Source organism: Alexandromys fortis, unplaced genomic scaffold (genome assembly GCF_014885135.2).
Source record: "Alexandromys fortis isolate MF-2015 unplaced genomic scaffold, M_Fortis_MF-2015_v1.1 scaffold_349, whole genome shotgun sequence".
Taxonomy (NCBI): domain Eukaryota; kingdom Metazoa; phylum Chordata; class Mammalia; order Rodentia; family Cricetidae; genus Alexandromys; species Alexandromys fortis.
The window spans coordinates 48,436-60,613 of record NW_026068216.1 but is presented as its reverse complement, the minus strand read 5'-3'; the positions used below and the strand labels follow the sequence as shown (position 1 = coordinate 60,613).

The following is a 12,178-nucleotide window of genomic DNA, read 5'->3' as shown; positions in this document are numbered from 1 at the left end:
CCCCTCCTTCTTCTGCAGGCACCTGCAATCACACACACACAGATATACACAAGGTCAAAGGGACAGAAATGAAATTCAACATCGCTTTTTGCTACAACTGGAATCGGTTGAAAAATGGTATATTTGGGCAGAGATGAATTTTCCCTTCCCAGGTAGGCAAGCCCACACTGGGTTGGAGAGTAAAGAGAGTTCAGGGTTACCCTCTGGTGCACTCTGGTATAGACAGCATCTCAACAAGCTTCTGTGCCCAGAGGCGGTGTGCAGAGAAGTAACAGGATTACCAGGGTGAGAAACGGTCAGCAAGATGGCTTGGCAATTAAAAGTACGTAATACCAAGTCAATGGCCTCAGTTCAATATCCTGAACCCACATGGTAGAAGAGAATCAAGAGTAAGGAGAACCAACTCTGACCTCTAAATAATAAATGTAATAATAATAACTAATAATAATAAATAAATGTAAAAAAGAGTTCCAGAAAGATGAGGATGACACGTGAGAGACCAAGGTGATGGTAAGGAACGCCCAGAAAGTGTGATGGGAAGAACATCATCCCAGGTCACAGCTCTGCAGCTCCACCTATGGCCCTGGTTGAGGCCGGAAGGAGCAGCCAGCTGGTTATAGAATGGAGCCCTGGAGCAATAGAGAAGGAGCCACAGAGTCAGGGCCACAGCATCAGGTGAGGACAGTCAGCACCCTGGGGAACACACACCTCTGGGCCTGATGGATCCTGTGGGGTGCAGGCCTTCTTGGACTGCTGCTTTCTTGAATTCTTTGTACCCCCCAGATAAATTGTAGCTTTTGGGTCTTGTAGGCAGACTCCCCACCACCACCAGTTCCCATATAACCCATATGAAGACTCAATATTAATTTTAAATACTTGGTCAATAGTTTAGGCTTGTTACTAGCTAACTCTTACAACTTAACCCATTTCTATTATTCTACATATTGCCATGTGACTTGTGGCTTTACCTATCCTCCAACTTGTTTTGGAGCATCTCCTGGCAACTCCTCTGGCTCCGCCCTTTTTCTTCCCAGTGTCCTTGGTATGGTTTTCCTGTCTGAGCTTATTATCCTTTTTAGCTATTGGCTAGTCGGCTTCTTTATTGAACAAATAACAGTGCAATTTGCAGTGTATGGAAGGATTGTTCTGCAGCAGGACCTGGCTCTAAACAAACCATAAGAATGTTGTAGTTGTCTATTTGGTTTTTTTCTCTTTGCTCTTTGGGGGCCCACCACCCATCTCCCAAATAAATACATGGAGACTCGTTCTTACTTATGAATGCCTGGCCTTAATTTGGCTTATTTCTAGTTAGCTTTTCTTAACTTAACCATTTCTCTTCTACATTATGCCCCTGGGCTTTTACCTTTCTCTATTTTATATACCTTGCTTTCTTCTTACTCTGTGGCTGGGGAAATAGAGAAGGAGCCACAGAGTCAGGGCTATAGCTGGATGACTGACCCCTGGCGGCGTCTTCTCCTTCCCCTTTTCTTGCTCTCTCCTCTTCCTTTCTTTTCTTATTTGTTTTCTCTGCCTGCCAGCCCTTCTCCTTCTCCTGCCTCACTATTGACCATTCAGCTCTTTATTAGAACAATCAGGTGTTTTAGGCAGGCAAAGTAGCACAGCTTTACAGAGCTAAACAAATGCAACATAAAAGAATGGAACACATCTTTGCATCTTTAAATAAATATTCCACAGCATAAACAAATGTAACACATCTTAAACTGATATTCCACAACAGAATGGTTTATTTTTTATTCAATGTTTTGGACTTGAATGAAGGAAAGAATCTATGTTCTTCCACTAGGGGGCACTGTCGTGATACACAAGAACTCAGCACACAGTGGCATGGGAGATGGCCCTGGAGTGCTCTGTGGACTGGGTGGCCAAGGAGGAAGGGTGCTTGACTTTCTCCTTCAGCAGTCAGTAAAATAAGCATGCTTCTGTTGTGTTGGATGCTCTGTCCTAGGACTTTCATTCAAACATCTTAATTTATAACACACACATGCACACACACGCATGCACACGGGTGCATACATACACACACACATACACACACAATAAATGAATGGCAGCTTCCCATCCAGAGTTAGCATATTTTGCAGGAGGACCCCCTCAGTTTACAGTCCCATCTCATCAGTAAGAACTTTACAGAGCTCACTCCATCCTGTCCATCTCCCCACGGCCACGAACCCCATCACACTCGCCCCATCTAAGCTGCTTCTAACTTCCTTCCTCTCAGTGTCTGCATGACCCCGAGGTGGAAGGAGATACAGAGATGAATGTGGCAGGCGGGTGCTGTGGTCCTGGAGAAGCATAGTGACCAGAATGGCAGGTTCAGCTTGGGCTGTGCCAGAACTTTCCAGGGGGTATTTAAGAGTGCTCAAACCAGCAAACAAGATAAGGAATGTTGCCAAACTGTTAGTGTGCTAGTATAGGCCTGTAATCTCAGAACTCAGGAGGCTGAGGCAGAAAGTTCTTAAATTTGAGGCAGCATGAACTACATAGCAAGACCATGTTTCTAACAAACAAGACAAAGCAAAACAAAAATGTCAATGCAATGTTTGGAGGTTTCCTTGTCTTCCCAGGGTTTGGGGGCAGCGACTGGTGCTGGGATCAGCCTATCCATTGTGGGTCTGTGAGAAACCCAGGACAGCTGGTGGGAAGGAGATGTGAGCTCTAAGACTGCACAGGGCACAGTTCTGGTGAAAAGTTACCACTGTTTATCTGAAGTTAACTTTTAATTAGGTGTATTAGCCAAACTTTCTCCCTAGTCACAACAGAGGGCCTTGCCAGCTCAGCCGTGATCTTGGGACAGCGGCTTTGGTAGTCAGCATTTCTCCTTGATTCTCGTCCTCCAGGCTGCACCCCCAGGAAGTGTGGCAGAGGTGTCACTGACATGGTAATCACCAGGGAGGAGGCGGAGCAGATTCGCAGGTACTCATGCATCTCTGCACTTTGCCCAGGGCATACATGGGTATAGCAGTAAGTGGGGAGTGAGCCCGAGCAGCAACAGAGTCGAGAGTCTCATGGTTCTGTGGATCATCCCTGAGGGTTTTTGGGGTCAAAGGGCAGGCTTCCTATTTCCTCCTTCCTTGGAGGAAGTGCTGTGGCCTTTGCAATGTTTCTGCTGATGGAGCCTCCCCTCCACGAAGCTCACTCTTCTGTGAAGACAAGGCCTCCTCCAGCTCAGCTGATAACCACTGGATAGCATTTCATCCCTCTGTGGTTCATGAATGCTATCTAAGAAGCAGCTGGTGCTGGAGTTTTCCTTGTGGGGATTTTAAAAACAAGATCTTAAGAAGAAAGATTTGGTTTCCTGACCAGCTGTCAGATTCGACATGCAACCCTTCATTTGGACCTTGAGTCCCTTCCTCCTCCATCCTCATTCCTCATGCTGATCCTGCTACAATGCCCAACAAGGAGCCTGTCCTCTCTTTCCTTCTCCCCACCCTCATCCTGTATCTCTGCCATACTTGAGGATTACAGTGCTTTACCAAGAGCCTTACTGGGTGGCCTTGTCAAAGATGCTCTTCAGGAGGGTTGGCCTCTCTGGGCTGGTGTGGTTCTTTTACAGTCTGAGCTGTGACTTCCAAATCTCCATTGACCTGGGAGCTGTCAGGTCACAGACAAACTAAATGGTACCTTCTATGGTGAGGAATTAGGCCAGTGGTTTTTAAGCAGGCCGTGTGTCAGTAGCGAGAGGATGATGTATCATCAGCTTAGAAAGTTACAGTTTTGAGTTTGTTTGTGTCATAAATGTTAAACATGCAGAGTCTATAAACAAGGCACTATTATACTGATTGATGTTTTGCCTAGATACCTTATGGACAATGCTGTCAACTAAATTCTGATTTAAAGTTTTCTCCCCCACAGAATAGCAGAGAAGGGACTCTCCCTAGGTGGATCAGATGGAGGGGTGAGTTGCCATGATTCCTGTTCCCATTTTTTTTTTTTTGGATACATTTTAAGTTTTCTCTCTTTGGAAGGGAAGGAAAAAGTGTTGGCTGCACAGGGTCCTCTCTGTTCCCCACCTCAGACATGGGCTGATCTGTCCATAGTGTTTCTCAGATAGTGGCTGGGGTTCCTTCTGCCTGGTGGGCACAAAATATATCCCTCTGGGAAGAGTATATGTGTTAAGTCACACATGGCCATCTCTTCAGGCTGTCATAGGCTGCCTGGCTTAAGCATTGGCATTTTAGACACTCTGGGTAGGGACAGGGAGGATGGGGAGGGGTGGGAAAGGGGGAGGTCAGAAGCCTGGTGGCCAGGTGGCTACTGGGAAAGGCCAAGCCCCTTATGATGCTTAGATGGGTCCTCCTGCAGCAGCCTGCTGTCCTTTTCACAATGGGAGATCACACAGTGAACAGGTTGGTGTGTCCACGGGGAACCTGGGATATAACTTGGAAATGGGGGTTTTGTAGTTGTAATTGAGGGAAAGTCCCTCTCAGGGGCCCCAAGTCCAAGGACAAGGTGTCTGTATAAGAGACAGCCAAAGAAAGGAGAAAGCCTATATGTGGGTGCGTGGAGGTGGGAAGCGGGCTGATGTGGCCACAAACCAAAGAAAGCCAGGGGCCACAGATGCTGGAGGACAAGGAAGGACCATGCCCTAGAGCTTAGGCCACAAACCAAGGAGTGCCTCCAACCCATGTTGATTCTAGACTTCTGGCCTCAGGGGTGGGAGAATGAACTTGTACAGCTGGAAGTCCTCACTTTGTGTTGGTGCAGCCATAGGAATGAACTGGGCTAGCTACATGTCTGTAAATGTTGGTACAGCCATAGGAATGAACTGAGATAGCCGCACATCTGTAAATGGTCAGCTAGATGGTGGCCACTGGGACCTTGGTAGTGGTGTGGATTCTTACTTGGTCTCTACTTGGTGTGAGGAAATACCTGAGGATGAGTTCCTCTCCCTGTGTATCTTGACAACTGCTTTGTGCTGCAGTCTGTAGTTGGCCCAAATCAAGTCTGAAGAGGCCATGCCTTTGGGAAGGTTGGCTGTCAGACTTTGCTCCAATTTCAAAGTATTTCTGTGATTGCCCGACTTTACCCATGGCTCTTTCTTTAGAGTTCTGAAAGTAGAATCCCTTTTATGTTGTTCAGTTTGGTTCAGGGAGATTATTTGCTAAAAGACTGTCAGAATGACCTCTCTCCTACTCTTTCAGCGTTCCCTGATACCGTTAAGTTCAGTAAATACTGAGTAAGCCCACATTGTGTCCACACCTTAGCTAAGTAATTGTGAGAGTAAGGGAAGGGGCCTGGTGTCTGTTACTACTGCATGCATGGGGTAAAATAGTCTATGCTTTCTTCCTGGGATATAGGAAAAGACTCAGAGGTGGGCGGTGAGGGTCAGAAAACATTTTAGCCGGTCCTTAAAAGTTAGCAATGTAGTTCCATATAAAGTGTTTTACTGGGAGCCCCCAGAACATGCCCACATGCATGTGGCCAGAGTGCACAGAAAAATCCAAGGCATCACAGGGATAGACCAGCAGGTTTGACACATCCTTGTGGAGCGACAGCCTCAGTGCTGAGCTGGGATAAATAGCGTGAGTTACGCTAAAGGAGAGAAGCCTATCACAGGGTCTGTTTGCCATTCCTCCACCTCAATAGGACACGGCTAGACTCCTACAGAAAGTGGAGCCTCAGGTGTCCGGGATGGGCTGGCAGAGAGCAGAGAGGATTCACAGATGGGCGTAGTTCGTGTCCATGCAAAAGTGCACACGTGTGCAGAAACCAGTCACACTGCCCACTTCACACGTGGACAGTCAGGTGGTAATTTTTACCTTGACAGACCTAGTGGAGGGAAGGAAAGCAGTAGTCGATAGGGTGGGCAGGGACTCACCGTGAGCATTCCCAGATGTGTCTAGGAAGTGTGTCCGGGGACTGTTTCTGAAAGTGTTCGGGAAAAATGTGGTTTCCCTTTTGGACAGCAGAGAGAGACATCTTTGTCCAGGCAGACAGTGCACAAGGCAAGGTTTTTAAGAAGCCAGAGGTAGGGTGTTTATATGGTGGATTGTGGTAACTGGGCTCAACTTTGGCTGTTAAAGTGACCATCACTTGTTTTACACACGCACACACACGTCTTTTTCAGGCATCTATCCTGGACTTGCACTCTGGGGCCCTGTCTGTTGGGAAACATTTTGTGAACCTGTACAGGTGAGAGGCTGGAGGAAGTGCCAGAAGTAGGGAGCAGGTGGGCGCCTGGTGGCTGCATGGGTCTCAGGAAGCCGAGAGTTCTTCAAGGGCTACGGAGAGGCCTAGGAGAGTTCTTGGCCTCACTGTCACCATCCCCTTCCTTTCTTCCTTTCTGCCGACTTCCCTTTCTCCCTCAATTTTCCTTTCTTCCTCTCCATCCTTCTCACTTTCTATCCCCATCCTTCTCCTTAACACCGTGGTTACTGTAGAAAGAGAATAACTCCCATGCTGTGATAGCCCGATCCTTCCTCCCCGTCCTTCCTCCCCGTCCTTGCTCTCCGTCCTTGCTCTCCGTCCTTGCTCTCCGTCCTTGCTCTCCGTCCTCCCTCTCCCCTCTCCGTCCTCCCTCTCCCCTCTCCGTCCTCCCTCTCCGTCCTCCCTCTCCGTCCTCCCTCTCCGTCCTTCCTCTCCGTCCTTCCTCTCAATCCTTCTCCATAAAACTGTGGTTACTATAGAAAGGGAGTAACTCTTGTGCTGTGACAGCCCTGCTTTTGGAGACTTGCTGATTAGTTATGAAAGTCTGATTGAAGGAAACAAGAAAACTGGGTGTGGTAGTTTATTCCCGACATCTGAAGCAGGAGGGTTACCCCAAGTTGAAGATCAGCCTGAGCTACAGAGTGAGACCCTGGGTTTTTGTTTGTTTGTTTGTTTGTTTGTTTTTAAGGCAAGGAAAGTATTATTAACATGCTATATCTGCTAATGTTATTTATTATTTCACAGATACTTTGGGGATAAAGTACAAAATATCTTCTCTGAGGAGGACTTCCAGTTATATAGGTAAGGAAGATGAAGTGTGAGAAGGGATGAGTGGGCCCAGAGATGCAAAGTGAGCTGTAACACAATTAATAAAAACCCAGAGGCAGAAATTGGGGTTCAATCTGAAGGCCAGAAAAACAAAACAGCCAGCCACAGGCTCTTACCTCTGCCTCAGTCTGAAATGGCGATCCTGCCTCCAGGAATCTCAGAATGAGACTGTGTGAGAGCTGACTCCTCCTGTCTTATATTCCCCTCTAGTGCTGGGATTAAAGGCGTGCACCACAGTGTTTCTGTGGCAAACTAGTATGGCTTCTGGGATTAAAGGTGTGTGTCACCACTCCCTGGTCTGTAAGACAGACCGGTGGGGCTGTTTTACTCTCTGATCTTCAGGCAAGCTTTATTTATTAAAATACAAATGAAATATCACTCCAGTGGGCTGAGATTGGCTCTCTGGTGTCCTGTCACATCAGGCCAGGGCAATGGCTCCTGTGTGAGGGATCGAGACCTGTGGATGTAGACAAAGCTCAGCTTGTCTCTGGGTAGATGGACAGCTCACTAATACCTTCTAAGCCTTCTTGGTTCTATAGCAGACACGTCTTGCTGTTGGTCTCAGTCCAGCACCTGCCACATGATTCTTGCTCTGTCCTTACCCAGAGGCAACTTGCGCTATGGGACAGTTCGTGATTCAGGCAAGGGGCTGGAGATTAAAGAACGCAAGAGACGTGGGTCTTTCGTGAAGACAGAATGCAGAATGCCATTTATCCAAGCTTAGAGAAAGCCTTATATACCTAACTGCTGCACAGTGAAAATGCCCCAGGCAGGTGGGAAATTACCAGCTCAAGACAGAGCAAACAACTCCCCTGTAGCTAACCACCAGGGTGGGCAGAGCGAGCACAGGAACAAACAAGATGTTTTTCCAGAAACTGCAAGCTATCCTCAGTATGAACCCTGGGAGGAGGGGTAGACCTGTTGGCCCTACAGGTCCCCCTTTTTATAAATCACATGACTAGGCCTGTCATGGGTGGCATTGGATGTCAGGCAACACCCCTTACCCATCTTGGGAAAGCATCCAGGTCAAAACACATTTCCTGTCTTAGGTTGGGGCAGCCCCCCAAAGACCTTTCCCGTCATTGGCTCACTAGTCACCCTCCATCATGTTCAGCTAGATTGACACTGAAGGATCCTCCGGGGCAATAGCAAGAGGATTTGCCGAGTGGCGAAATTGACCTGAGCTTGCCTCTGGCTCTGGTGCCGTAAAAACATGAAGATGATGAAGGCTCCCAGCACACATAAGCACACCCAGGAGGCTGTGCCTGCTCAATCCTTAATGAGTCTGCCCGCAAGTTGGAGCCCCTTAAGTAAGGTCTCAGCGCTGGTGGGGGGAACCCTGGTATTATTAACTAGAATAATCTCATGAGCCAATTTGTGCATAAGATTAAGAAATTGTGCCCTCCAGGGTCTGTGAATAGCAGCATTAAGCATTTTCCCTGTGTCTGTTAAGTTTGTAATGAAATGAAGGGGAATAGGATAGCGTGTGAGCTTCCCAGAGTGTTCCTTTGTGAATATGGCTATTAATATCATTTTGAGTGGCCAAGGCATTTGCAGCCTGCCCCGATAAGGTGTCCACCATGCTAGCAGTAGCAACGGACTAATGGTGACTCCAATAGCCGTGGCCGCCACTAAGGCTGCTGTGACGCCAAAATCTCTTCTTGCTCGATGCAGGATGGGCTGATCATCATGGGATGTGTTGACAGGTAGAGGAACAATCCCCGGCACTCGGACCACCCCAGCAATTCCTCAGTTGACAAACCTCAGGACAGCTTAAACTTCCAGAAATATTAGCAGGATGATCAAACAACAAAAAAGAAAGGGGCATGACACAAACCCCCGCCTGGAAAGTACAATTTTTTGCTAAATAGGATTCCCTGAGACCTACCACGGAGACACTGGTAGCATTAGGACCAAAATCAGCAACAGGAGCATTGCTGAGTGCGAGGCAACCGCTTGCAGCAATGGAACTGAAATCGTTAGGCAGGCTCCTGAGGTTTTTAATTTTCTGAAACACAGGACTCCAGTTAGAATCCAAATCCCCGTGATGTTGTTTTGGGTGGTATCCAAAGGCACAGCAGGTTTACCTGGGCCGAAACGGATAGATAACACAGGGCCACACAAGGCTATCCAGTTCCACCGGCATCAGAAACGGGGGATTCTTTGCCAGTGCCCATCTGATGCCCTGGGCGTAAGGTTGAGTTCCACAAAGGGTTCCATTAAAGCCACAGTGAAGGGGGCATGAGTCCCATGGGCCATAACTGCTTCTTGTAGTTGCTTAATGTCCTTAAAGACCAGAGGGTTATGCTGCCTGATCCGCTGTCCTTGCGGATCAATAATCCCCATGACAGGATAAATTTGCCCCTCTCTACTTAGATTATTTAGTGTATCTTGGATTTCTCGGATTTCCACCTCTGAGTCAGTAGGGGTAGCAGCAATGGAGGTAGCAGCAGAAGGATTTGAAGTGTCAAGGAATGGATTCTGCTGCAGGGGTCTCTTGGAGACATCCCTGTCTGCTTCCTTCTTCTTCCAACCTCTTTTTTAACGCTACAATCTCCCTTTCTAAAGTCTCTTCTTCCTCTTCTGTATCCTTTTAGTACTTTTAACTTTTCCTCCTCAAAGCTCTTAATAGAGTTCACAGATTCTTCATCCTGAATCTCCTCAAAGGTTTTGACCAAATTCTCTAATTGCTCTTTTACTTTTATATCATCACTGAGAAGAGCATCTCTGACTAGGCACCATAGTGAAAAAGTTGCTATGGGGAATTCTTCTGGTCCTTGCTCTTTAGCTTTAGCTTTTTGGAGATCAGCCTTTACCTGCTCCCAATCAGGAATATTAAAGTCCCCAGCTTGTGGGACTAAACTATAAAACTGTCTTAACGAACTCTTGTGGTGTCTTAGTTTTAATAGCAGTGCCTTGCTTCGTTAAAAGAACTTCAATTGGTCAGTCAATACTTGAACAAAATTACCAGCACCCATCTTCAATTAACACTCACCATCAATATCTCACCTGCTGGCCAGTCTTCCAAGGGCCATCTCTCAGGGGTTCCTACTTCCCCATTTCAATGTGGGCCTCCGCCTGTAGCGCCTGCACTATGGGACAGTTCACGAGTCGGGCAAAGGTCTGGAGATTAAAGAACACAAGAGACGTGGGTCTTTCGTGAAGACAGAACGCAGAATGCCATTTATCCAAGCTTAGAGAAAGCCTTATATACCTAACTGCTGCACAGTGAAAATGCCCCAGGCAGGTGGGAAATTACCAGCTCAAGACAGAGCAAACAACTCCCCTGTAGCTAACCACCAGGGTGGGCAGAGCGAGCACAGGAACAAACAAGATGTTTTTCCAGAAACTGCAAGCTATCCTCAGTATGAATCCTGGGAGGAGGGGTAGACCTGTGGGCCCTACACCTATCTAGGGAATTTTTTTAAATGAAAGCTTTTGAAGGTTATTAAAGTGTGTATTACAGGGGACTGGAGAGTTGACTTAGCGATTAAGAGAACTGGTTGCTCTTCCAGAGGTCCCTGTAGGTGGACTTTTCTTTCCTGCCTGCCAGTTCCCAAATAACTGACATGGAGACTCAATATTAATTATAAATGCTCGGCTGGTAGCTCAGGCTTATTACTCACTTGCTCTTACAACTTAAATCAACTCATATCTATTAATCTATGTATTGCCATGTAGCTTGAGGCTTTACCTGTCCTTCAGCATATCTTGTTCCCTTTGTGTGTCCTGATGAGACTCCTCTGACTCTGCCCTGCTTCTTCCTAGAATTTTTCTAGTCTGGTTCTCCTGCCCAATCTCTCCTCCCCAGCTGTAGGCCAGTCAGATCTTTATTACCCAATAAGAATAATACATATTGCCGGGTGGTGGTGGCGCACGCCTTTAATCCCAGCACTCGGGAGGCAGAGGCAGGCAGATCTCTGTGAGTTCGAGGCCAGCCTGGTCTACAAGAGCTAGTTCCAGGACAGGAACCAAAAGCTGCAGAGAAACTCTGTCTCGAAAATCAAAACAACAACAACAACAAAAAACCCATATTTACAGTGTACAAAGATTGTTTCACAGCAGGACCCAAGTTCAATTCTCAGAATCCATATGACAACTCACAACTGTCTGTAACTCTAGTTCCAGAGGATTCGACACCCTCACACAGATATACATGCAGGCAAAAACACTGGTACACATGAGATAAAAATAAATAAGATTATTTTTAAAAGAATGTCTTACAGCATAGGAAATAGTTCAGGGAGATTATATACACGATCTATTTAGTTAGTCCTGTTACTAATGCTCTCTAACCGCAGCATGACATCACCAAAAAGGGCACTGGTACCGCACTCTGATCTTTTTCAGAATTCCAGGCTTTACCCGTAACCATGTATGAGCATGTGTGTGTTGAACCAGTCAAGACACTGCACATGCTGCCAGAGCACCAAGCTCCTGCTGCCCTTTGTAGCCCTCTGCCCATCCATCTCTCATGATCAATATCATTTCATCACCAGCCATGTTGCCTGGCAGCATAGCTTGTATTCACCTTCATTACCCCAGGGAAACAGTTACTGAACAAAGCTTAGGTTCTGGTTCAGAGAGCAGGTGAGGGCCTGGACTAACTCTGCACACCTGGCAGTGGCAACAGCAAGTTATCACTTAATGCAGAATACATGTATCCTTCTTTTTGTTTGTTTGTTTTTGTCTTTGGAGACAGGGTTTCTCTGTAGCTTTGAAGCCTGTCCTAGAACTAGCTCTTGTAGACCAGGTTGGCTTCGAACTCATACTCACGGAGATCTGCCTGCCTCTGCCTCCTGAGTGCTGGGATTAAAGGTGTATGCCCCCACTGCCCGGCCATGTATCATTCTTTTTTTTATATTTATTTATTATGGATATAACATTCTGTTTGCATATATGCCTGCAGGCTAGAAGAGGACACCAGACCTCATTGCACATGGTTGTGAGCCACCATGTGGTTGCTGGGAATCGAACTCGGGTCCTTTGGAAGAGCACGCAATGCTCTTAACCACTGAGCCATCTCTCCAGCCCCGTGTATCATTCTTTAAGTCTACTGTTGCAAGTGGAATGGAGCCATCAGGAGCTTTGCAGCAACTTTCAAGGGTTGCGCTCTGCCCATAGCTCACTCTGTGATACTCTCAAGACTTGGGCCATAGCCCATGACTGTGTCCAGCTGGCC

General features: G+C 47.0%; 1 protein-coding gene across 2 annotated transcripts in view; it reads left to right on the top strand.

Moving 5' to 3' along the window:
* The window catches only part of Ogfod3 (2-oxoglutarate and iron dependent oxygenase domain containing 3), a 27,039-nt gene that overhangs the window by 1,895 nt on the left and 12,966 nt on the right, over nt 1–12,178 (top strand). For both annotated transcript variants that reach the window (XM_050130426.1, XM_050130427.1), the window contains exons 3-6: nt 2,859–2,934; nt 3,874–3,916; nt 6,089–6,153; nt 6,913–6,969. In XM_050130426.1, coding sequence (XP_049986383.1) covers nt 2,859–2,934; nt 3,874–3,916; nt 6,089–6,153; nt 6,913–6,969 — 241 coding nt within the window. The remainder of the gene's footprint in view (nt 1–2,858; nt 2,935–3,873; nt 3,917–6,088; nt 6,154–6,912; nt 6,970–12,178) is intronic.